General features: G+C 42.6%; 3 protein-coding genes across 3 annotated transcripts; 1 reads left to right on the top strand and 2 right to left on the bottom strand.

Moving 5' to 3' along the window:
• Positions 1–588: 588 nt before the first annotated feature.
• NKAPL (NFKB activating protein like) lies at positions 589–2,221 on the bottom strand. Its single transcript, XM_006192019.2, has one exon. The coding sequence runs from the start codon at positions 1,876–1,878 to the stop codon at positions 655–657; it is 1,224 nt and encodes a 407-aa protein (XP_006192081.1). The 5' UTR covers positions 1,879–2,221; the 3' UTR covers positions 589–654.
• Positions 2,222–6,296: 4,075 nt separating this feature from the next.
• Positions 6,297–16,997, top strand: LOC102520644 (zinc finger protein with KRAB and SCAN domains 4). Its single transcript, XM_006192036.3, is given in 6 exon segments — positions 6,297–7,065; positions 8,541–8,688; positions 10,221–10,303; positions 11,284–11,404; positions 12,387–12,505; positions 12,507–16,997. Coding segments are annotated over 6 exon segments (1,641 nt in total). The 5' UTR covers positions 6,297–6,642; the 3' UTR covers positions 13,254–16,997.
• A 1,000-nt stretch (positions 16,998–17,997) lies between these two features.
• On the bottom strand, positions 17,998–24,561 carry LOC106730562 (zinc finger and SCAN domain-containing protein 9). The gene is given in 5 exon segments (XM_014565440.2): positions 17,998–19,749; positions 23,645–23,696; positions 23,698–23,793; positions 23,976–24,331; positions 24,334–24,561. Coding segments are annotated over 5 exon segments (1,185 nt in total). The 5' UTR covers positions 24,395–24,561; the 3' UTR covers positions 17,998–19,129.
• Positions 24,562–26,546: the final 1,985 nt, after the last annotated feature.

Genomic DNA, 26,546 nt, shown 5'->3' with positions numbered 1-26,546 from the left:
TTTATTATTTAACGGAAACCTGCCTAGAAAGCAAAATGATCCACAGAGAAGACAAAATCTTACTAAAACCATGCAGGGAACCTGTCCTCCTGCTGGACTTCTCAGTTACATGAGCCAGTAAATCTCCTCTAATTTTAAACTCAGTCTGTTAAATGAAACCCAGAAGTATGCACTCAATGGATACACTCAATACTTTGCTCTTTCTGAGGTTCTTCTGGTTCTCCCTAGGGAAATGAATGGCTCCATGAGGCAATGAAGCCCTCAAAGAGAGAAAAGTCAGAGCAACAGAGGGAGAAAAAAAAGAAACTTCAGGTTCATAGCTCCAACCTTCTTGTGCAATATATATACACAAAACTTATGGGCAGATATATAAGATGCCAAAAAGAGATTTCTTTGGGTAGAAGGATCAGGGGACTGGAGTAAAAGACTCACATTTTACTGACTCTCCTCTTGTAGTATTTGAATATTTAAACCATGTTCACATATTACTTTTTAACTTAAAAATAACAAAAAAAATAAATTGCTGAAGAGATCTCAAAAAGCAGCTTTTTCTTGAGGAACTCACTGACATAGTAGGTATAGTAGCACCAGAAACTCTTTTAATTTTGGTCATATAAAATTGTTGTTAAAAGTCCTGCTACAGAATAAAAGTCCTTATTTGTCATCTTTCCCTTTTGTCTTTCGGTACACCATCTCTCGGAAACTGGCTAGAATCTTACTCTCTCTCTTCCGTCTCTCTTCTTGGTTAAAGGATGCAAGGGCTCTCTTCTCATCAGCACTGTAGATCTGGTTCTCTTTACGCAGTCGTACAGCCTCCATTCTGCGATGCCTGCTACCACTCATAACATAACCTGAGCATTCAAATGAAGCAATCTCTTCACTCGTCAGCCCAATTTCACCTCTTCGTGGGATACGCTTCCCAGCTTTTACATACTCAGCCATAGCTGCACCTTCACCTGGAAGCAGAGCATGGCCATAGTTCAAAGGTTTCCCATCTTGAGAGGTGTATATTACAGGTGCCTCAGGACCTATCAGATCCATGTTATCTGCAATTTTTGACCGCTCAATCCAGGTATCTTCTGGCAACTCCCCTTCCGAATCCTTATAGCTTGAGTCACTGGATTCTTGTTTAGTCTTTTTAGTCTTCTGTTTCTTGGGCTTTTTAGCTCTGTGTTCCTTTCTTTTCTCTTTCTTCTTGGCTTTTTTTGCTCTCTTTTTATCATCATCAGAGGTAGAATTAGTGTCGGAGTCTAAATTACTGTCAGGATTATCGGAATATTTCCTATGTTTTCTTTTGGACTTTTTCTTTCTTTTTTTCTTATTTTTTGAATGACTGGCCTTTTCCTTTTTCTCTTTTTCTTGGGAGCTGGCATTTGAACTGCTGCTCTTCTTAGTCTTTATCTCTTCATCCTCAACTGGGGTGTGTTCATCAGAATCTGGCTCAGGAAACTTGGGAGACAGCCCCCACACCTCAGGAGCTCCCAACTCCCCAATTCTTTCTCTCTCTTTCAGCCTCCTCTGTCGATAGATCTCCTCCTCCTTCTCATAGTCTTCCGTCCACTGCCGGTCGTCCGCATAGTGGTGGTGATAGTAACGGTGTCCGCCATAGTAAATGGAAGAAGAGGACGAGTAGGCGTAATTGCAGAGCCCGGAGGGCCGCTCTCGGGACCCAGAGCGGCTGAGGGGGTAAGGAGTGCCAACGCCCGACTCACCCCACGGAGGCCGGAGGCCCTCGCGGCCGCGGGAGTAAGAGTGACAACGGCCGCCCCATGGAGAGCGTCTAGCGTGAGCGGACGACGGGCTCCTCGACGAGCTGCGTCGCCGTTTCCGAGAGCCCGAGGTGTCCTCGGGATAGCGGGACCGGGACACTGGCGCCATTGCCCGCGCTTTCACAGAGGCGGTTTCTACAGAGACGCCGGCTGGCCTGAGAATCCCGCCCACCCGGTGCGCTAGCAACGGTCGGGCGCACGACTTCCGCTTCTGTCCGGTTGCCACGTGAAGACCCAATCAGCATGTGGGCTGTGAGGCCCCTGCTTTAGCTGAGGCTGCGTGGAGGCCTCTTCTCCAGAGTGGAAGAAGCGGGTACAGTCCCGCCTGTTTTCAGGATTTACAGTCCCCAACCTGAGCCCTGTGGGAACACAGAGAAATTCGCATCAGTGAACCCCTCAACTGTTCAAACACTCCATTCTCTACCTGATTATCTGCCTTCAACCAGCTTGATGGTTACCTTTCTCTCCTCCCATACTCATTTTTACCCCTTTGTGAAGTTTCCCTACTTCTCACCTTCTCTTGTTTACCCCTTAAACAAGGAGTTTGTCCACCACCTTCATGGCAAAGCTACCTGTTAAGGACTACCAAATCCCACTTGGAAGCAAAACCAGAATTTTTTTTAAAATCAAAATTTGAGTTCAGCCTAAACATCACATCAACAAAAGAGAGATCAAAAACCACATGATCATCTCAATAGATGTAGAAAAAAATTTTTCATAAAATTCAACATCCATACATGATAAAAACTCTTACCAAAGTGGGTAGAGAGAGAATATATTTCAACATAATAAAAGCTATTTATGACAAACCCACAGCGAACATAATATGCAATGGTGAAAAGCTGAAAGCCTTCCTGCTAAAATCTGGACAAGACAAGGATACCCACTCTCACCACTGCTATTCAACACAGTAATGGAAGTCCTAGCTACAGCAACCAGGCAAGAAAAAGAAATAAAAGGGATCCAAATTGGAAGGGAAGAGGTAAAATTGTCACTATATACAGATGGCATGACGCCATATATAGAAAACCCTAAAGACTCCATACAGAAAATGCTAGAGCTGATAAACAAATTCAGCAAGGTAGCAGGATACAAGACTGATACACAGAAATCTGTTGCATTTCTTTACACTAACAATAAAATATCAAAAAAGTAAAGGGAAAAAAATCCCTTTTAAAATCACAACAAAAAATAAAATAAAATACTTAGGAATATCACCACCTTGACCAAGGAGGTGAGACTTACAGGCTGAGAATTATAAAAAATTGATAAAGGATGTTAAAGCTGATTTAAAGAAATGGAAAGCTATCCTATGCTCTTGAATTGGAAGAATTAATATTGTTAAAACTGCCATACTACCTAAAGCAATCTATAGATTTAATGACAGCCCTATCCAATTACCCAGGACCCTTTCCACAGAACTAGAACAAATAATGCTAAAATTTATATGGAATCACAAAAGACCCAGAATTTCCAAAGCAATACTGAAGGAAAAGAATGAAGCTGGAAACATAACCCTCCCAGACTTCAGACAATACTACAAAGCTACATTAATCAAAACAGTGTGGTACTGACACAAAAACAGGCACATGGATCAATGGAACAGAATAGAGAGGCCAGAAATAAATGCACACACCTATGGTCAATTAATCTTTAACAAAGAAGGCAAATATATACAACGGAGAAAAGACAGTATCTTTGGCAAGTGGTATTGGGAAAGCTGGAAAGCCACCTGTAAATCAATGAAATTAAAACACTCCTTCACACAACACACAGAAATAAACTCAAAATGGCTTAAAGACTTAAATATAAGACATGACACCATAAAACTCCTAGAAGAGAACATAGGCAAAACATTCTCTGACATAAATCACAGCAGTGTTTTCTTAAGTCAGTCTCCCAAGACAATAGAAATAAAAGCAAAAATAAAAAAATAGGACCTAATCAAACTTGTAAGCTTTTGCATAGCAAAGGAAATCATAAAAAAATGATAAGACAACCTACAGACTGGGAGAAAATGTTTGCAAATAAAATGACTGATAAGAGCTTAATTTCCAGAATATACAAACAGCTCATAAACTCAATAACAAACAAAACAAACAACCCAATCAAAAAATGGGCAGAATAGCTAAACAGACATTTCTACAACGAAGACACACAGATGGCCAATAGGCACATGAAAAGATGTTCAATATCGTTAATTATCAGAGAAATGCAAATCAAAACTGCTATGAGGTATCACCTCACATGGTCAGAATGGCCATCACTAAAAAGTCCACAAATGATAACTGTTAGAGAGGGTGTGGAGGAATGCAACCCTTCTATACTGTTGGTGGGAATGTAAATTGGTGCAGCCACTATGGAAAACAGTATGAAGATTCCTTAAAAAGCTAAAAACAGAGTTAACATATGATCCAGTAATCCCAGTCCTGGGCATACATCTGGAGAAAACTCTAATCTGAAGTTACATTGCACCCCAATATTCATAGCAGCACTACTGACGATAGCTGATACATAGATGAAACCTAAATGTCTATCAACAGATGATTAGATAAAGAAGGTGTGGTATATATGTACAATGGAATTCTACTCAGCCATAGATATGAGATAATGTCATTTGCAGCAACATGGGTGGACCTAGAGATTATCATGGTAACTGAAGTAATTTAGGCAGAGAAAGACAAATATCATATAATATCACTTCTATGTGGAATCTTTAAAAGTGACACAAATGAACTTATTTACAAAACAGAAATAGACAGACATAGAAAACAAACTTATGATTGTCAAAGGGGAAGGTGGGGGAAGGGATAATTTAGGAGTTTGGGATTAGTAGATACAAACTACTATATTTAAAATAGGTAAACAACAAGGTCCTGCTGTATGACACAGGGAAATATATTCAGTATCATATAATAACCTGTAATGAAAAAGAATACGAAAAAGAATATATATAGTATAACTGAATCTCTCTGCTGTACACTAGAAATTAAAATTGTTAATCAACTATACTAAAAAAAAAGGTACTTGAATTGCATTCTGCTGAACTGCAAAATGAGGGAGGCTTATTTAGGTAAAAACCACAGAGTTATATAAATTGTAAAGAATTAGGATTGGAGTTGGCAAGAAGTAAGGGTACTTGTTAAGCAAGAATTGGTTAGGGTTCAAAATAGACGCATAGTTACAAGGGGAGACCTCAAGACCAGAAAGTTGCGGCTAGCAGCTACCAGCAGGTATTATTTTGCGAATAGCTGGTGGTGCCCTTGGAGTTTGATACAGTTCGGAAAATTCAAGTTCCCAGTGATATAGGAACATGTCTGAAATCCACATCCACAATGGCAACCCAGTTCTAATTTGGATGTCTGAACCACAGTTTCATATCTTGTCAGAACAAAGAAGACACGTCAAACATGACAGGGGTATATTCCTTCAAGCTTTCAAAAGAGACAGATTAGCACATACACAGCAAGTCATGCAAGACCTTGATTCTGGGAAAGGACCCTCTTCTTCAAAGGAGTAACAGCACTAGCATATAGGAAGGGGGTCATTTATTCCTATCCTCAGTAAATGCATTCTTTTTTTTTTTTAATGGTTAAAGCAGATGTACATCGTATAAGTCAGAATGACCTCCCTGTATCTCAATAGGTAAACATTTCTTCCATCACCATCTACTATTACTATCCTCATTTATAGATTGGGAAAGTCAGGCACAGAAAGGTTAAGTAACTTACAAAAGTCACTCAGCTAGTAAGCCAGGAATACAAACCCAGGTAACTTGGCTTGAGAGTCTATAGATCTAACCACTATGCTAGACCATAAATGAGGGCTGGGAAGAAACAAGAAGAAAGAAAGCAGGAGATCGTGTGGTCCCTGATGCCACTAGATGTCCCTGATGTTCCTAGTGCCAGAACACTAGAGTGTTCTGGAAGTGGGGAGCCTGGGAAGCCTGGAAGCCTGAGAAGAAGCCATGGAAAATAGAAAGTGGTACCTGTTTGGGGGGAGGCGGGGAGAATCTCTAGTTATTTTTCCAGGAGCAACCTCAGTGGCTTTGTTGGCAGTCGGCTGCCCTACAATGTGTAAAGGATGAATGGAAGGTGGGGACTAGAGTAAAAAATAGGAGGGTTTTCTTTCAAGTAGTTTGGCCTTGAAGGGGAGGAAAGAGAGTGGCAGTGGAGTGGGGCAAGGACCAGGGGTAACCACTACTTTTTCCAAGCCAGTGCCCCGTGGTGCGTTCTGCTTTTTCGATGTTACTGAGAGAAAGGGAAGGTCCTCCTGCCTAGAGCTCTGAGGAAGCCCTGCTTTCTTTTGAATTTTAGTGGCCATTTTATGTCAGCTCTTCAGTCAAGTTTACATGAGAGCACGGTGAGGGCCATAACAGCATCCTTACAGGATTGAAAGGTTTCGTCTTATTTCTAATGATACAGAGTCTGTCATCCTTTCTTTCTCCTTCCTCTAACTGCTTCCCTTGAGTGGAGGTAAGGATGTGGTTGCCAATGGGTTAACTTGGGGACAACCACCGAGAGGTGCTTCCTAGAGAGCCCAGGAAGCGGCTTCGATCCCCACTGAGGCTTCCTGTGCCCCAGCCTCAATTTTTCTCCAGCATCTGGAGGGTGTTCTCTCCTCACCGGGACATCCTTTGAGGATACTTATTGTGGGATTCAGGGAGGGGTGCAGTGAAGGACGCTGCAAAGGCACAGACTGCAGGGGGCAATCTTTGAAGTTGCGCCCCAGGGGTGCCCTGGGCCCCTGGACACGCGAAAGGGGACCTCACTTGCAGTTTTACAGACTAACAGTGACTTCCCACCTTTCAAGAATTTTCCAAAGAAATACAGCTCCCAGCTAGAGCGAGGCCCGAGTACTGCCTTGATCCAGGATGGCCAGGGAATCGAAGGAAAGTACAGCCTTGGATGCCCAGTCTGCAGAGGACCAGACGGGGATCCTGATGGTGAAGGTGGAGAAGGAGGAAGCCTCCGCCTTGGCTGCAGAGGCGGGAGCAGCCGGCAGCCCGGCTCCCGGCCCCGAGCACTTGCGCCAGCGCTTCCGAGGCTTCCGCTACCCGGAGGCTGAGGGGCCCCGCGAGGCGCTGAGCCGGCTCCGGGAGCTCTGCCGGCTGTGGCTGCGGCCTGAGATGCACAGCAAGGAGCAGATCCTGGAGCTGCTGGTGCTGGAGCAGTTCCTGACCATCCTGCCTGGGAACCTGCAGAGCTGGGTGCGGGAGCAGCATCCGGAGAGCGGGGAGGAGGTGGTGGTGCTCTTGGAATATTTGGAGAGGCAGTTGGATGAGCCGATGCCGCAGGTTAGAGAGAACAGGTTTAGGATCTGAAAGCTGATCTGTTTCTTTCTGAAATTTCAAGATCGGAGCCAGGGGCATTTCTTTAAGTTCCAGAAATTGTCAGTCTCTTTTTGTACTATAAACCTCTTTGGCAGTAAGTTGAAGTCCTTGGACTCCTTCTCAATAGTATTTTTAAATACAAAAGAACTCAACTATATTGAAATACGGTGAGCAAACCATTAAATGAATGATAAAGTTACATACGTGCTATTTAAAATTAATGCACTAAATAGTAAGATCTAGGGATAGGCCTAATAACTCTAGTATAATTTCAAAGTGATGATGAATGACTTTGACAGTTACCTGGTTGTAATGTGGTATGAAAACATCTGCAGTTTCTATTGGTGACAGATTCCTGTGTACTGCTAATAACACCTTGGTTTGTTGCTTCCATTCATAATTGAAGGAAATGCTAAATATTGCTTAGGGACTAGTGAAAATAAAGTTATTTTTCCTATTCACATTCATGGAATACTTGGGAGGGAGTTGGTGGGCCACAAGTTAGAAACTCGTTGGTTCATTTTTATCTGCATCTTCCTGCATGTTTTCTGAGACTGTGTTCTCTTTGCATTATCCTGTGTCCTTGTGTTCCTTTCAGTGTGTACTTAATCAGACCAAAGGCTTCTAACCAGTGACCAGGAGACCAAGGTTCTCGAGTTGGCATAATTGCCGCTAAGCCCTGTAACAGAGAAAAAACATTTCAAATCTCAGCTTCAGGCTCTTCATTCTTTATAGAAGATATGGGAAAATCACCTACACATGAGCCAGTGATTATGAAAGTGACTTGAAAATGAATTATTTACAAATGTCCGGAAGGAAACCTGCATTTAATGAGGACATACCATGTGCCAGGCCCTGTGTTAGGTGATTTCATATACTGTGATCTTATTTGTTGGTCCCCAAAACCCTGCAAGTTGGAAATTATTATCCTCATTTTTCAGATAAGAAAACGTATTACTAGGGGGGAAGGTATAGCTCAGTGGTAGGGTGCATGCTTAGCATGCACAAGGTCATGGGTTCAATCCCCAGTACCTCCATTAAATTTAAGATAAATAAATAACCCCCCCAATTTTTTTTAAATTTATATAAAAAGAAAACATTTGTGTTCTCTGAGAACTTAGAATCAATTCCCAAAGAGTTTTCATAAAAGCACAAATGTATATACTAAGGGAGCACAGAGTAATGCTTACGTGAGCTCCCATCCTAGTCTTGCTGCATATTAGCTGGGTGACCTCGGGCAATTGCTTAAATTCTGTGCCTCAGTTTCCCCATTTCAAAATTACAGATAATAATAGTACCAGACTCATAAGGTGGTTGTTATCTGCATTAAAGTGAATTTATATTCATAAAGCTCTTAGAAATAGTGCCTGGGAAATAGAAAGTGCTAGCACATAGAAAGCATGATGTGTTTGATGAATAAATAAGTGAATGATTTCTAGGTCCCAGGTGGTGATCAGGGGCAAAAACTACTCTGTTGCAAGATGGCAGTGTTGACGTCGGCTCAGAGATCACGAAATGCCCAGTTCCAGCCGATGAAGACACTGCTCAAGCAGGAATCTCTGCTATCCCAGTCCTTACCAGACAGAGGTGAGTTATCTTCTGGGCAGTATGAATTCTGCAGACTTCATCCAATTTCATTTAAGGATCACTTGAAAGACAGATCTGCTGATTGGCTGTTTTACATGCCCATCACAGGTCTATTCTTTGAGACTGGGACTAACAGGGAAATTTCAAATAGTGGAAAGCTTTCCTAACCAAATCTGGAGATAGTAAATAAGATTTCATTAAAATTGGTGTTTGGAAAGAATTGATTTTTTTTTAAATCAATACAGTGATCTCCTTTCATTTAACATACATTTCTGAAGACCCCCCCCCCCCCATGTGGTAGCCAGTGTCATGGGTACCAGGGATAGCACTGTCAGTAGGAGAGGATTCTTTCTCCAGCAGAGCTTACATTCTAGTAAGGAAGACAGCAAAGAAATTAATAATACAATTTCAGATATTGGGAAGTGCTATGAAGAATATAAGACAGGATATGTAAAGCCAGCCAGAATATTCCAGAGATTGTAGGACTTTGGAAAATTAGAGAGACCCATGGTCTGTAACTAGAATAGGGTGAAAATCACTCAACAGGAAACTACTGTATGTTCCCCAGTGTTCCCCATGTGCTGTGAACATTTAGGCAGATTTCCAAGACACACAACACTGGGACATGCCAGCCAACATGAAATCTCTATTTCTCAACAGAGGTGCTAGTCTAACCTAACTTATTTTCTGCCCCCTTCAGAATTCTTTTATAGAAAACCCTGAAGTTCCCCTTTACTTCTCTCAACTCCGAACAAATTCTATGTAAGCAGACTCCCATTTCCTCCTTTCTGGGCCTTATCTGATTCCTCTTAGTCTTTTAGGACTAAAGCAGAGGGAATTGCCAAGATGGCGGAGTAGAAGGACGCGCTGCTCACCTTCTCCCACAAATACAACAAAAAATACATCTACATATGGAATAATTCGCACAAATATGTGCTGAACTTTGGCAGAATATCTTTTACATTGGAAATACAAGGACAATCCTCACAAAAACGGATAAACAACAAATTTATACTGTATAGCACTATATTCAATATCTTGTAACAACATATAGTGAAGAAGAATATGAAAATGAATCTATGTATGTACATGTGTGACTGAAATATTATGCTGTAACCAGAAACTGACACATTGTAAACTGACTATACTTCAACTAAAAAAACAAAAACAAACTAAAACTAAAACAGAAAGCTCCCTGAGAGATACTAAAGAGATTTTAACAATAAAAATCCTCTTATCCCCTTTCTCAGAAGAATTCAAAAGACTCTTCAGATGGAATGCCTTGTTTTGCTTTTATGTTGCTTCTATTTCCTACCAAGGATCCTGCCCATGGGTCTTGTGCATCCGTAGAGTGTACCACATCTTCTTAGGCCCTAGGATTTGAGCTGGCAGGGATCAGGAATTTTGGAAAGGTGCCCACTCTGTTATGAACTTCTTTATGGGAATTTATGCAGTTTTTGAACTTAGAGTTCACGGGGCAGGGAGGCTGAATGCCACAGTGGATCTCAGCCAGAGCTTTCTTTCCTTCTTAGTTCTCCAGGTTCCAGGACTTGCCCTGGGAGGGCGCTGCAGAGAAGAGGCCGTGAGAGCTGCCAGGCTCGCCCTGGAGTCCCAGGTGAGCTGGAGTCCCTCTCCCTCGCCCCTCATTCAGCACCTTTTACTACTGATGGGCTTCCCATTAGAACCCTGTCTCGCCATTCCCCCTCCATCCTCATCCTACGTCCATGTGGAGTTGGAGTTTTCTCATCTACTCCAAAGTCATTTATCATCGTCTGTCTTTATCTTGGTGTCCACTGAAGAGGATTTTCCTGTTTCACTCCTAGCTTCGGGGCTGGCTCTGCTTCCCCGCTCTTCCTACCCCATCTCTTTGGTCAGCTCCTTCATCAATGAGATGTTCTTCAACAAAGGAAATTTGGCAAATACAAACTAAGCATTTTATTGTGATGGTGATTTCGTTTTGTTTTTTTTAAGTATCATAAACTCTGCTGCTAGTGAGGGGTATAAAAACATGCCCTTTGCCCTCCATGAACTTCAACTTGAAGGAACAGATAAAGCATGTCCTTTAAGTTAGTTATTAGGTTTAATATTACAATCTGACCAATATTTACTTAACTTGGATTTTAATTTCTTACCCAGTCTTTCATGTCCTGCTTGAAGATCTGTTTCTGAGACTCTGTAGGATCTGTTTTCCCTGGTTTTTCTCACAGCAGACCTAGATTTCATTGTATTCTTTACATCATTAATATAAATGAGTCCCCATCCCCACTTTGTCAAAGCACACCACACATATTTTGAAAAGTTTGGATATGTTCCACTCCTTTCACTGCACTGGCCCTTGTTCTTCAGACTTTTTCACTTTCTGGACAGTTTAGATGTTTACTGTGAAAGTACTCATCATAATGTGTATAATATTTCTTTCCTTTAATAGGTCACTTTTTGACACTATTATTAGAGCTAGGGTTAAGAAGGCATAAGTGTATCTATCTGCTCTTTTGTAAAGAACCCCTGTGAAAGGGATGTTCCTTCATTGCATATACCCAGCTTTGGAAGTGGTTTTGGGCAAGAGGAATTAGGTGGGATTACCTGTCATTTCAGGGGCCTCTGAAAATGGAAGAGGTGGCCCCGACTCTCACTCCTGGATGGACACAGCTGGATTCGTCTCAGGTGAACTACAGAGATGAAAGGCAGGAGAACTGGGGCCGCCTGATCTCCCTGGGTAAGACTGATGGGCACGGATTTCTCATGAGGTTTCTTGGCTTCCTTTGTGTATTAGAACCTATGAGGCTGTTAGAAGCTGTTTGAATTATGTTTGGAATTAGAACCACCATTTCTGAATCCCAGCTACTAACCAGCTATGTGACTAGTTTATTAAGCCTTCTGAGCCTTGCTTTTCCATCTGTGCTGCCAGTGTTCTGGTCAGTTTAAGTGGAATGAAGGAGGTATCACCGGCTCATAGTAGAGGCTCAGTAAAACCCGATTCCTGCCCCTCCCCTTCCCGGGGCTAGCCCTGACAGAGGAGGAGAGCCGAAGGGTCTCTTCTGGAAATGGGCCGTGGGACCAGAGAGCGCAAGAGCTAGAAGTGACCTGAGACTGAGTGTGGAGCGTGGCCTTAGAGACGAGCTGCAGAGGTACACAGATGCCTGACCTGTCTGAGTCCACAGAGCTCACTGGCTGGCACGATGGGGGCTCTGACTCAGATCTCCCAGCACTGACACCAGTTTTATTTATGGGCACAGCCAGGGATGATTGCACCTTCCATTGGTCACTGACTAATTTCGGAGTTCCTACTTTCCCTGTTTCTCACAGAACATTTCAGAAATCCTTCCACGTGCCTTGTCTACTGTCGCCTTCTGTAGAGCCCTGTTAATATCTAATCCTAAGCATATGGCCCTGCCTTACTGGCCTTAGAGCTCAGAGCCTCTGCACATGTCCCCAGTCCTCAGTCCTTGCCACCTTCCCTCAAGTCCCTCCGATCCCAGTTTGTACCCTCCTCCTAATGGCTCCATTCTCCCTCTAAAGTCTCCCTTCCTCCTCAGGACCCCTGTGGTCCCCAGTTTATTCTTATCTGTATTGTAATACTTAAATCCTCATCCTTGGCATGTATAGACCTCTGTATGTGTTGTGTCCCTGGGACTTATCACAAAGCTGTCCTCTGTGGCAGGGCGTAATTGACAGTTGCTGGCCACTTGTTGTTTCAGGTGGTGAAATGCAGACGAAGGTCAGGGACCTGCCTGCGGATGAGGAACATCCAGAGCAGGAGCATGGGCAGACACCCTGCCACCTGGGGGAAGCCATCGGCCAGATTCCTGCACGTGCTGGAAGCTGGTGAACAGGAGGGCAGGTTACAAAGAAAGCAGAAAAGTGCCGCAGGGAATCGGCGGCACTACTGTCACGAATGTGGAAAGAGTTTTGCTCAGAGTTCGGGCCTGACGAAGCACAGAAGAATCCACACCGGGGAGAAACCTTATGAGTGTGAAGACTGCGGCAAGACCTTTATCGGGAGCTCTGCCCTCGTCATTCATCAGAGAGTCCACACGGGTGAGAAGCCCTACGAGTGTGAAGAATGTGGCAAGGTCTTCAGTCACAGTTCGAACCTCATCAAACACCAGAGAACTCACACTGGGGAGAAGCCCTACGAGTGTGATGACTGCGGGAAAACCTTCAGCCAGAGCTGCAGCCTCCTTGAACATCACAAAATCCACACCGGGGAGAAGCCATACCAGTGCAACACATGTGGCAAAGCCTTTCGGCGGAATTCACATCTCCTGAGACATCAGAGGATCCACAATGATAAAAGTGTTCAGAATCCTGACCACGGAGAGACCTGGGAGAGTCAGGGTAGGATGGAGAGCTCATGGGAGAATGCTGAGGCTCCTTCCGTGTCTTATAAGTGTAATGAGTGTGAGAGAATTTTCACAAGGAATAGAAGCCTTATTGAGCATCAGAAAATCCACACTGGTGAGAAGCCCTATCAGTGTGACGCATGTGGAAAAGGCTTCACCCGAACTTCATACCTTGTTCAACATCAGAGAAGCCACGTGGGGAAGAAAATTCTATCACCGTGACACACGTATTAGGTGCCAGACTTGGTGCTCGTTCTGCGTTGAACTGAATCCACCCTGGAGCCCCTGCTGAATGGAAAATTATGGGCTGGGCTTTATCTACCACTGCACATCGTCAGGTGCTTGTTGGAAAATATACAGTTTGGCTGAGATGAATTATCTTCTACATTCCAGAAAAAACAAAAAAACTTGTTTGATAGGAGGCTATGGGAGACTTGTCTGGAAGAGGTAGGACCTGAAATGGTTCTCACCTTTTGGACTTAAATGGGCTTCCAGACTAGAGAATCACCCTCGGCCAGCACTTGATGACCTCCCCTGGGTGGAGGGCTCTGATCTGGGGGACTGCTGCTGTGACTATTCCTATTGCCTGTGATGACTCCCTCACCAGTTGTTCGGATCGATGATGTCTTATACCCTACATTGTGCCTTGCATATAGGTGCTCTAAACATTTATTAAATATACCAGTAAAATGACCTTCATAGTTCTGAAAAATTAATGTTGCCTGCATTCCTGAGGATTTTCTAAGGCCATTTTGTTTGTGTCTAAGTCTCTGAGGTTCTAGATTCTGGGTCAATCTAGTATATTTATTGCCAAGTACATAAGATTGTCAGAGTTGGGGTGGAAGAATCCATATTTCTTCACCAGCATAGTAGTTAGAGTAAGAATGCCTTAAATAGTTTCTTTATCATTAAGACATTGTGAGACTGCTCCATCCATACAACTCCATTCTGCAGTCAACATTAACTACATTAGTTCAAGTTAACGTGCTGCTGTTTAGGGGGAAACCTTTCACATTCAGGTAAATAAAAATCAATTTATCAAGTCAGATGAAAATGATTATGCATCTTGATAGAAATTCTAGGATGCTCAACAGATGTTTCTCACTCTTCAGTTATCTTGGGCCTAAGCAAGTGCCAAGACACCACCCACCTTCCTCTCTCCCAACTCAGAGCCAACTGTGCATCGAGGATTATGCCAGCCAAGCTTAAATATCCTCCAGGTCAGAGGAGTCACACTAAATATTACAACAAGTAGCATTCATGTTTTCAAAACTTCCCTGTGGCTGGGGACAAGCAAGATTGGGTCAGAGGCAGCCAATGACAGCTACAGACTCAAATACGGGCGATAGAAGAAAAGAGAGCCTTTCAGAAGCACCTTGGGAATCCTGGGGATCTGATCAGACTGATTCCACAACATTCAAAGAATCAACATGTGAAGGCAAGACTCTCAAAAGAATTTCAAGATAGCTCCTGTTTTCACCCTGATCACCTTCTAAGTTCTTCAAAAACAGACCTCCTTCCTCTGTGCCTGAGTTCATATCTCCAGCTTCTGGCTTTACTGGGCGGTGTCAAGAATGTATTCTGCTTCTGATGAAGTCAGTGACCACATTGGGTTCACTCACCAGCATGGTGTCTCTTCTGTTCTCAAGTACCCTCTGGATTCCTGCTCTGATGTACCCCAGGCTGACTAGGGACTTTGCAAACCATAGGGCTCTCCCTTTATCACTTCCCTGCAATCTTTCCTTGCCTTCCTTAGCCCCTCATTGCAGTCTAATCTGAGACTTTAGCTTCCCAAAAATCCTGTAGACATTCCCCACTGAATGTTTTCTAGCCTTTTAAAATTTCCTTTTAAGTTAACCGTATTTTTGTTAGCTCCACAAAGCTAGCTATTTCCTTTTCTCTCCTATCTTTATTTTTCCTAAATATTTGCTAATAGCTCTGATCTTAAACACTGTTCATTTTTCTTTGGTATTTAATTGTTTCTTCTGTCATATGAAGAGATATATATGAAAGCCTTTTACAAACCAGAGAGCATTATACACTTAATAACTATAACTTAGTGAGATTAACAAAGGACCACCATGCCCCCTTTCAATCTTTTTGCTCTTCCCGAACCTAAAAGACTTCTCCATTGAGGAGAGAAAAATTATAGAGAAATACTTCTGAGTGCCTGCTTGGCCTGACAGTGAAAGGAACAAAGCAGATACACACACACACATACACACACTTGGGCTTAGGCTTCTAGCGTAATAACATTGATAAGATCTGCACATGAACATAAGTGAGTGGTAAACTTAATGCTGTGGAAGTTCAGTGGAGGGGACTGACTTCTGTGGAGTCGAGCTGTGTGCTGTCCTTATTACGTGGACAGGGTGACATGTTAGCTGAAAAGACTAAAGGAGTTTGTCAAATTTAGAGAATGGGGCAACCCTGAAGAGGTAGGTATATGGTAGGGGCCTTCAGCACCAGAGCAAGGAGCTAAAATTTTATTCAGTAACACTAGGGAGCCAGTGACATTTTATGATGATTTTATGATTAAAAAAAAAATTAGGAAACTATCTGGCAGTACTGTGTAGTTTCAGGTAAAATAAGTTACTTTGTTACTAGGCTTTTAGACACCCTGATTTTGTATAAAACAAAGGTATGTTTATAAGTAAGTGAATTATAAAATGGGTTTAAATCTAGTCTATTTAAAAGGATGGCCAAAAAAACTTTTAGATGAAATTAGGCCCAGTAAAATCTGCTGCTTAGTTGACATATAAGCAGTACATAAAGTGGAATAAAATGCTACTTTTCATGCACTGAAAAGTTATTCTTAGGAATTTTAACATCTATTAGTTAGCCATTGTATTTCATTTCTCCAACTAAAGTAATGCAGAAATTCTCCATTTTATTTTTCCTCCCTTTTCGTGAATAGCTGGTTATAGCATATTTTTTTCTACTTAGGTAGAATGAATAGTTATCATGAAAAGAGTCTTTGATGACAAGCCCTCCTAGATGTGTTCTTAATTTTGGTAAAGATGTGTATAATCCTGCAACCTATTTCTCTGCCTTTTCCTTTAGTAAAAAAAAAAAAAAAAAAAGTTGGCATGTCAACTTACCTCCCAGCGTTGTGAGGATCTGCTCATCCAAATGAAAAGTGCTGGGTAAATAATCTGCAAATGTTAATATTGATAGAGAAATGGAGATTAAACACTTCTTTAGCCAAAACCTCTATATATTGGAATGACAATTGTTTAATATAAAGCCTTTCTGAAAAAAGTGTCCTGACACAAGTGTATCACAGTGTTGATCTCTTAACGGTGTCCCCAAATAGCTCAAATATCCAGTTACCAAAATATCTCAAATATCCATCTCAATTATTCATAATGAGAACTTTAACCACTCATTAAAATTATCTACTTTTCTCTAACCACCCTTTTTAGTCTATCTTTTGATTTTCCTCATGGTAGTTAAAATTGGGTCTGATGGATTCAGATGAGGAAACTCTCTTCCAGTCATCTTTGTAGATATTGTGTCTATCTGGCATGTTTCAGATGGAGTTGCTACCACAGGAATATTTGGGCATGACTACTTTCCTGTGAACTTTTTTGTTGACATACCACTTTTTTGTAGAAACATAATTTTATGTCTGCACCTACTCACATTTCTCACTTCGTTGATGTCATAGCAATGCCTCTCAATTTACCACATCAACCTAAGACCTTGGAATTTGAACACAGGAAGAGTTCTGGTCTACTCTTCCAATTCATGGCTGAACACCATGATCTATTCCTGCCTGTTCTATGTATTTTGTCTATTAGGAAATTGGGTTGTCATTCCAAATCCTATGCACACCTTCCCAAATCCCCATTGTTATTCCAATTTCTAAGGTACTTCAAGATTTTCAAAGGTCTAGGGAAAAAAATCTGAACGGTGCTAATGTAACTTATTTGTATAAAAGTAATAAACTATGTAGTTATTCCTTTTGTCTGAGTGAATTCTTAAACAGATAACACGTTGCATAATTTCTAAGCTGTCAGAAAATAACTATAGTTTCCAGTATTAACTAAAGTGTTAAAACTTTTAACCATTTTCTCCCCTCAGCTCTCCCACCAGTTCTATCCATCGGTACTGGGGGCCTAGGAGGTGAAATCTACAGCTCCCAGACGTGCTGGAGCAGCGGGTATGGAAGGGCTGGCGTGGGGCTGAGACAGGGGAGATAAATGTCTGGCTCACCAGAGTATCCATCCGCACCCAGCAGAGTTTCTGTGAAATGAGTGAGTCTTGAAACTGATTAATCCAACTTGTTCTTTTGTGAAATAAAATTCATATTTTATGGCAAGAAACATTTAAACATCAAAAATGTTCTCTGCCCTCTGACCTCCTCTCTCCCCTCTCCTATGCATTGTGTATCTGCAGTGTGCATGGACCAAACCTCCCCAAACGGCAGAAATGCCTGCTCAGCCATAAAAAGCAACATTCTTCTAACACCAACAAGAAACCTAAAGATAACATTCCTCAGGGAGGTGGTGGTAAAGCTCCTGCTTAGCATGCACAAGGTCCTGGGTTCAATTCCCAGTACCTCCATTAAAAAAGATAAATAAGTAAATAGATCTAATTACCTCCCCCCCACCCAGCAACAACAATAAAAGATAACATGAATTTCTTAATCTTATAACGGGCCACCATGACCCATGACCCACTACTCACTGGACTGTATAAACAGTCAGTAATATGTCATTTAATGTATAGCCCTCTGTCTCAAAAAACTTATGTAACTGTACTTCGACCTCAAATGGGTAGAACAGTTCTCGGAGCTCTCTGAGAGGCTGTTCTGGGTTATAATCCTCAGTTTGGCTCGAATAAAAATTTCCATTTCTTTCTTAGGTCAGCTGATTAAGGCTCAACCCTCAAGTCTGTTTTATCCCAAGAAGAGGGTATCCCTTTCCCCCATGAGGAAACTTCCTTGGGGAAGAGCGTCCTCTGGGGGCAGAACATTCAAGACTGTATCACTCTTCTTTGAGCTGCTGCTAACACATTTTCTCACTCATTTTTAAAACTCTAGGAAAATTTCCCTAACAATCTATACAGGAAGGGAAAATTTTCTCCACACCTAAGCAACAGAAGGGAAAGATTCAGATTTAAGATGGTAGTTTTTAAAGCATTTTATCTGGATGGTGATCCAATTCTCTGATGTCTTGTACTTGGGATACAGATGACTTTTTGTAACACTGAAGACATGACGGGAAAGCACTAAGGGAACTTCAGGTGGCTAAGCTTAAATGAGGAAATCTGAGAATCCTAGTGTGATGTCTGACATTGTAAACAGATTGGGATTTGATGTCAAAAGCCAAGAGTTCAACTAAAAAGACCTGATATAAAGTGTTAACGTTAGGGGAAGCTCGGTGAAGGACATAAAAGAAATCTATCTACCTTTGCAACTTTTTTGAGTCTAAAATTATTTCAGAATTTAAAGTTTACTAAAAATAAAAGTCCAGGGTTTCAGCTTTGGCTCTGAGGCTTGGATTTTCTGAATCTACAATTCCTCTTCTGTAAAATGGGATCATGATAATGCTCATTTCCCTGCGCAGTTGTTGCGACGAGCAACTGGGGTTAAGTCAATGGAAGCACTCTGCGAACAGCGAAGGCCCCAGCCAATGCTGGTCGCTATTCCAGGGGAGCATCACGTAGGTGCCAGAGGGAAGCAGTAGGCAGAAAAACTCTTTACCAGGCAGGGACTGGGCACAGGGAACACCAACGACCCATTTATTATCAGACATCCACAGAGCTCTATGTGATCGTTAGGAATTAAACACAGCTACAGATCTTTTAGGCATATTGGCTGTAGCAGCGCCGTTAGTTACATTACCAGGAAAGTGTAGCAGCCATCTCAAAGAGAAAAAATAAGAGGGGTGGGGGTGGCCAGAATCAGGAAGGGGTGAAGGAACCAAAAGGGAAAGAAAGCAGCAGCTTCAAAAAGTCAAACCTTCCTATTTGGATGTCCCTGGACCAAAACACACTCAGCAGACTTAGGAAGAAGGGCAGTCTGCAGTCTTGACCTTGACCTACCCCACACGACCTGGCCAGTGATGAGGAAAACCTGCAGGCAGCGAGGACTAGACCAGCGCCGTCACCACGTGGATCTTCTGATGGCGGATGAGGTTGCAGTGGCGATTGAAGCTTTTCCCGCATCCGCTGCAGCGGTGAGGTCGCTCCCCAGTGTGGCTCCTCTGATGCTCCGTGAGAAAGGAACGCCGGCTGTAGCTCTTGCCACACTGGCTGCACTGGTAGGGCTTTTCTCCCTTGTGGATTCTCTGATGCTGGATAAGACCCGCACTCTGGCTGAAGGCCTTCCCACACTCCTGACAGTGGTACTGTTTCTGTATATTGTGGATTCCTCGGTGATTGAAGAGACCTGAACTCCGACTGAAGGTTTTCCCGCACTCGTTGCATTCATAGGGTCTTTCTCCGGTGTGAACTCTTTGATGTCGAAGGAGACCTGAGCTCTGGGCAAAGCTCTTCCCACATGCATCACATTTGTGTGATCTGTCTCCTCCTCCCGGGGTTCCCCAGTGCCTCTTGAGCCCACCCTTTAGTTTACCAACTTCCCCAGGTAGGGGATACTGGTGTGATACCTCCCGGCTCTGTCCGTAGGATAGTGTCCCCTGTGGTTCTGCTCTCTTAGGACAGTCTTCTCTCAGCCCCAACTCTCTGTCCTCAGTCGCGGTCATTCCAGCTGGAACAGAAAAGACCAGGTAAACATGACTTGTTCCCTGAGCCTCCAGGAGGGCACTATGTGCACAGAAATGCGAGGCGCTTCCATCCTGACGTCATCACAGAGAAGAGGAAGCGGAAGGGCCATCTCCTTATTTATATGCTTATTAACTGTCTCCCCTTTGCTACAATTTCATCTCCATGGGAACAAGATCTTTCTGGTTTGCTCCCTAAGAATTTTGCCTGGCACACAGTAGTTGCTCAGTAAATACTTGTTGAATGAACAGAAGAGAAAGGACTGAAATCAATGCTACTATTATGGCCTCAAGTGACCTGCACTGAGGCAAAGGCGACCGCAGTGGACTGGTTCATGTTGGATAGTGTCCAATCAACCAAATAGACCTTCTCTGCTTGGAGGAGTTGAAGGTGAGAACGGAGACAGACAGACACAAACTGTCTTAACACTAAAAACTGAATCCTTATGATGTCTTGCGTTCCCAGGGTGTGAGTTCCATCTTGCAACCCAGAAAAGTTCAAGGAAAGCCACCCCTGACTCCCTTTTTGTTTAAAACCAAAACAGCTGGTTCTTCCCCCTACATCTAACTGCACTGTCACTCACACAGCTGGATAGGTATCTCTTAGGACTCCTCTGTGCTTAGACCATGGTTCTCCTCCTCCTGTTAGCTTGGGAGATGATAACAGGTTTGCCAAACAGAAATGTGTCTGCAAAGAGGAAATGGGCCACAAGTGAGATCAGTACTGCCTTTCTGCCCAAACTTCATATTTGTATCTGAAATGGACAAGGGAACTGAGTAGAATATAAAAATGACATTTCCCACCTTTTAATAATTATCATTTATATAGCCTTCTATGACTTACAAACACTTCCACAAAACTAACTCACCACAAAACCCCTTGATGTTATTGTCCCACTTCTTTAAAGAACTAGGAAAAAAAATAAAAAGGAAGATAGACATAGTTGGAGACAGACTCTATATTTAGAAAAACAAGTCTGGAAAATACACAGCAATTTGACGAGAGGGGTTACTCCTGGGGAGCTGGATTTGGAGTACTTTCACTTTTTACTATGAAACTTATGCATTTGGATTTTTAAAATCAGTATGAATTTTACAAGAAACTCAAACTCAGTGATATAAAGTACCTTTAAATATTGCCTAGCTAAAAACTTGAAGAGCTGGAACTTGGATTTGGTCCTTGTAATCGTAAACACTTCCTATGTTGCTTTACCAAATGGGCTTTTCCTGAATGTATAACACACACACCTGCATTGTCAGTCCTATAGGGAAAACTCTGATCTGTAGATGCCCCCCAGGAGTCACTGCAGATGCTTAATGAATATCTGTTAAATGAATGAATGACAGGATGGATGGATGGATGGACCTACTCAGATATGCCCTGGAAGAAGGTTCTCAACAGGGTTCTAGATTCAATTTAGAAAGTAGAAGAAAGGAGAAAATGGCTAGAAAATGCAAAGTCCAAGTTTATGGGGAGAGGAAGAAAGTAATAAGGAACTGACTGGAAAGATGCTCATAAAAGGGGAAAATGAAACCAGAAGTAATTTTAATAAGATGATGTCATGGGAGTCAGAGGAAGGTCTGCAGTACGCACAGAATTTACTCAACAAATATAATTTTAATTTAAATCAAGAGATGTGTTCCAAAATCCATGATAACTGTATGACTGCTGGCGTAAATGAAATAAATAGAAGCAGGAGGCAGAGTGGTAAGAGAAGGTGTGGCTCTGATACATGTGGGGGTCACGTCCAAATGAGAACAGCAGAACTCTGCTGCAGACTGACCATCAGGTTAACAAAAAGTCAGTAGGAGGCTCTGATATTATGTGTGGGAAATCAGACAGAAGTTAGAGCCAACTGCCACAGGGAGAGCTAGAATGGGAAGACAGCTGACTCAGCCCCAAGTGCCCAGTACTACACCCACTGGACCCAGTACTGACACCACTAACAAGATTACATACAAGGAAATGGCGAGGTCTGACTCCATTGGATTCTCTCATCCAGTCTGCCACCCACTAACCCTGTCTCATAGCTTTCTATTGCAAATGTAAACCCAAATCAGCAAGGGTGGCACTGGTCATTTCTGATAAGAACTGTGGGAGCACAAACTTGGGTTAACAAACTTTGACATTGTAACGATTGCTTTTACCAAATCATAGTCTCACCTTTATGTATTCTCACCTTTATGTAAGCATGTAAGAAATGTATAATCAAAACCAATGCTTTCTATATCTGTAATTATACTGCTACTTCAAAGCAAAATGTCCAAAACACAAAAGACTGAACTCTTAATACCAGTCGCCACCTTATCTATGGAATTTAGCTTAGTTGCCTTGAAGCTGCTTTGCTAGCAGGAAACTGCTACAAACTGTCTCCTTGCTGTAAAAAGCAGAGACATGCTTGGCTCACTTTGCTTAGCTCAAGGTCATAGGTTCAGGGCTGCTTATGCTTATGGAAAACCATAACTCGTCCCTTGCCCCAACCGGCAGGACATGCTTTGCTTATCAGGCATAGGTGGATAGTGTCGGCTGTTCTTGCTCACAGAAAACTGTGACTTAGCCTTTAGCTGGGGACAGCTGGGCTGCTTCGCATGCTTAGATGATTTCTGCTCATAGTATGGAGACTCTGAGGTGGTCTGGGTTTTCATTATCAATTATTCGGAACACTGTAACCTTGCTCATGATTGTTTGAGGTTTAAAATAACTATTTGTACTATCAATATTGTAACCTTCTCTGTAAGTATAAATTAAGATTATAATGTTTCTGTTTTTCATGAACTGTAAGTGCTGACATGCATCCCTGAATGTATACCATGCCCTTTATTCCTATGACGTATTTCACTTTGATTCTTTGTTTGACTATTCTCAATAAATACAAGAGCTTTGGAGGAGCCTGGGGAATCAGTCTCCGGCTCCCTCTCAGTCTCTTGACCTGATAAAGTCTTGAGTAATTCCGTTCTTTGGCAGTGGGACTTTTGCTGGACAAACCCCACGATGAACGGAACCCACAAAGAACAGTTACCATACAGTAAGCAGAATGCCTGCCAAGTGCTTTTCATAAACTGTCTGTATTCAATGCTCACAACCTTCTGAGGTATATATTTGTTATAGACTGAACTTTGTCATCCCCACGCCAAATTCACATGCTGAAGCCCTAACTGTACATGGAGATAGGATCTTTAGGGAGGTAATTAAGGTAATTAAAGGTAGGGTCCTAATCCAATAGGACTGACGTCCTTCTAAAAAGAGGAAGAGATACCAGAGCATGCACACCCTCTCTCTCTGTCACCCTCTCTCCACAGGCAGCTGCAGGGAGGAATTGCCATGTGAGTACACAGCAAGAAGGCAGCTGGCTACAATCCAGGAAGAGAGGTCTCACCGGAAACCAACTCTGATGGCACCTTGATCTTGAATTTCTAGCCTCCAGAACTATGAGAAAGTAAATGTCTGTTGTTTAAGCCACCCAGTCTGTTATGGTAGCCTGAGCAGACTAAGACAATACTATCATGAACCCCATTTTGCAGATGAGGAAACCTTGATCAAGTGGTTACATAAGTGGCCCCAGTACAATCGCTTCCAGGAGGTGAAGCCATGATTTGAACCTGGCTGTCAAACCTTGAAACTCAGTCTCTAAGGCTGCTCTGAAAGTCTCCCTAATGTACCATGAACCAGGAGAGCAGGGAGCTTCCAGCACGGTACTCAGGGGAAGCCCATGTGCAGGCAGAGGGGGCAAAGATGAGCACACTAGCCACTCAAAGCACTAAGCAGTTGCTGCTTTCTGGCAAAGTGTCTTCTGACCCCCTAGTTTCCCAGCTCTGATTTTTTGTTTGTTTGTGCTTAACCGGGTAGGGCATGTTAAACATCAGATGAATTGTGTCCCTCACCTGTCTCTCCAACAGGGTGGGGCTCTTGAGCAGGGTCACGTGTGAGGTAGGGTCTCCTTAGGCTGGGACTGAAGGCCTAGTGACATCTGCTCTCCTAGGGACACTGTCTCTTCAGGGAGGACGTCTTGTTCATGTCTGTAGGCTAACATCTAGAAACAATGAGACAAGGTTTGACTTCTGAAGAAATGCACTGTCTAAAGAAACACTTCCTAGACAGAAGCAGAAAGCAGGGTCTTATCTATTCACCCAAATCAAGGGGATACAAAGCAGAGGACACAAGGGTCCTTGGTGACCCACATACACTATTTCTCTGGCGAATCTCCCATCCTACCTCATGTTGTGGTTCATCCAGCTCTCTCTCCAGATCCTCCAGCAAAATCACTGCCTCCTCCCCACTCTCTGGACAGTGTTCCCTCACCCAGCCCTGCAGCTCCTCAGGCAGTATGGTCAGGAACTGCTCCAGCACCAGCAGCTCCAGAATCTGCTCCTTTGTGCTCACGTGTGGCCTCAACCACTGGCAGCAAAGTTCCCGGAGTTGGGTAAGAGCTGCCCTTGGTCCAGGGGTCTCCTGGTAAGAGACTTGCCGAAAGCGCCTTCGGAAGATTTCCCTTGCCAGTGGGTTATTGCGTTTCACTCTGGATCCCTGCATTTGGACGTGACTTTCTGCCTCTGCTTTCACTGACAGAGTTCTTCCCAAACCTCAGGAGTGTGAACATCGGGGGGTAAAACCTCCTTGGAGTCTGTACTCATCTTGATCTTGAACAGCTTTAAAGGCACCCTTCAGCTGGAGCTCTGTTTTAGAAACAAACAGCTTTGTGGAGAGGCTGTGGAGAAAAGGGAACCCTCCTACACTGCTGGTGGGGATGCAGTTTGGTGCAGCCATTGTGGAAAACAGTACAGGAGATTCCTCAAAAGACTAGGAATAGACTTACTATATGACCCAGTAATCCCACTCCTGGGCATATATCCAGAAGGAACCCTACTTCAAAAAGACACCTGCACCCCAATGTTCATAGCAGCACTATTTACAATAGCCAAGACATGGAAACAACCTAAATCTCTGTCGACAGATGACTGGATAAAGAAGTTGTGGTATATTTATACAATGGAATACCATTCAGCCATAAAAAATGAAAACATAATGCCATTTGCAGCAACATGGATATCCCTGGAGAATGTCATTCTAAGTGAAATAAGCCAGAGAGAGAAAGAAAAATACCATATGATATCGCTCATATGTGGAATCTAAAAAAAAAAAAAAAAAAAAAAAAAAAAAAAAAAAACGAAGAAGAAGATGATGACAAATGAACTTAGATATAAAACAGAAACAGACTCATAGACATAGAATACAAACTGTGGTTGCCAAGGGGGAGGGGGGTGGGAAGGGACAGACTGGGAGTTTGAAATTTGTAGATACTCACAGGTATATATAGAATAGATAAACAAGTTTATACTGTATAGCACAGGGAAATATGTACAAGATCTTGTGGTAGCTCATGGTGAAAAGGAGTGTGACAATGAATATATGTATGTTCATGTATGACTGAAAAATTGTGCTCTACACTGGAAATTGACACATTGTAAACTGACTATAACTCAATAAAATAAAATTTAAATGAATGAATGAATGAATGAATGAATGAATGAAACAGCTTTGGAAGTTCCCTTCTAAGCAGTAAAAATCATTGCTTATGTAGAAAAATGGCAATAGTTAATGATAGAAACTGATTATATAAGCAATTGTTATAGGCCTAAAGCTCTTCATGGAAAGTATGACCAAAGGATGAGAATAATGGAAAATACAGGATCATAATGTACAAAAAGCACAGACTTTCAAGTTATGCAGACCTAGGTTTTATTTTGGTTCTAACTCTTATTAATTGTGTGACCTTGTGCCAGTTTATCTTCTTTCAATCTCAGTTTTTTTCATGTGAAAAAGAAATAGCAGTAATACCTTACAGGGTTCATGGAGGAATTAGGGACCACACAGATCACTCAGAATGGTTAAAAGGTTCAGACTTGTATAAAAGCCAAATTAGAGAATGAATAAATGGAAATGTTGTTCTTTTTAACTAAACGAATGAGCCTTTTATTGAACACTTTACTTGACTTTTTGAAATTTATGTTCAAAACAACCATCTAAGGTTGATTTCATTTTCAACAAATGTACAGAAAGGAAAACTTAGGTAGCCTGCAAGTCCTGTCAGCTTTCCACGCTGCTCCACTGCTTCCTAAGAGTTATAATCAACACTGCACAAAGGTCTACAACATGCTGGTGGATCCAAGAGGGTCTTAATCCTCACAATTGACCTCTGAGGTTTGATTACAATCACTATTTCACTAGATAAGCAATGGGAGCCAGGGGAAGTTAAGTATGTTGCTTAAGGTCCAAATTCTTTGTGAAGAAAGTCTCAAGAATCCACAGAAGCCCAGGGGCGAAGTCTTCTGTTCGTACCCAGGCAGTGCCTGAGACCTAGGAGGCCTGTGTCTCCAAAATGTCACGAAGTGCAATAAACAAACAAACAAACAAACTTAAAACAAACAAACAAAGGGGGAGAGTATGGCTCAGTGACAGTGTGCGCTTAGCATGCAGGAGGTCCTAGGTTCAATCCCGACTACCTCCATTGATAAAGTAAATAAATAAATAAACCTAACTACCTACCCCACTAAAAAAAAAAAAAAAAAAAAAAAAAGGTCAGTAAGTACAGCCCAGCAGCTGAATTCCAATTTGACAGGCTCTGCGGCAGACCTCTAGGGAATGGGAATCCCGGGATTAGGGGTGGGAGGGGAAGGTCAGGGAGCCCTACTGTGTATCCTTAATCTCTAGGCTCCCCAGGGATTTGTATGCACTCCTAGGTTTGAGAATCAATGAACTAAGGGAGAGGGAAACTGTCACATCCTG

Source organism: Camelus ferus, chromosome 20 (genome assembly GCF_009834535.1).
Source record: "Camelus ferus isolate YT-003-E chromosome 20, BCGSAC_Cfer_1.0, whole genome shotgun sequence".
Classification (NCBI taxonomy): domain Eukaryota; kingdom Metazoa; phylum Chordata; class Mammalia; order Artiodactyla; family Camelidae; genus Camelus; species Camelus ferus.
This window is presented reverse-complemented; position numbering and strand designations above follow the sequence as displayed.

Bases quoted from the DNA above. Each gene is read 5' to 3' on its own strand.
- NKAPL (XM_006192019.2), bottom strand. From the start codon at position 1,878: ATGGCGCCAGTGTCCCGGTCCCGCTATCCCGAGGACACCTCGGGCTCT.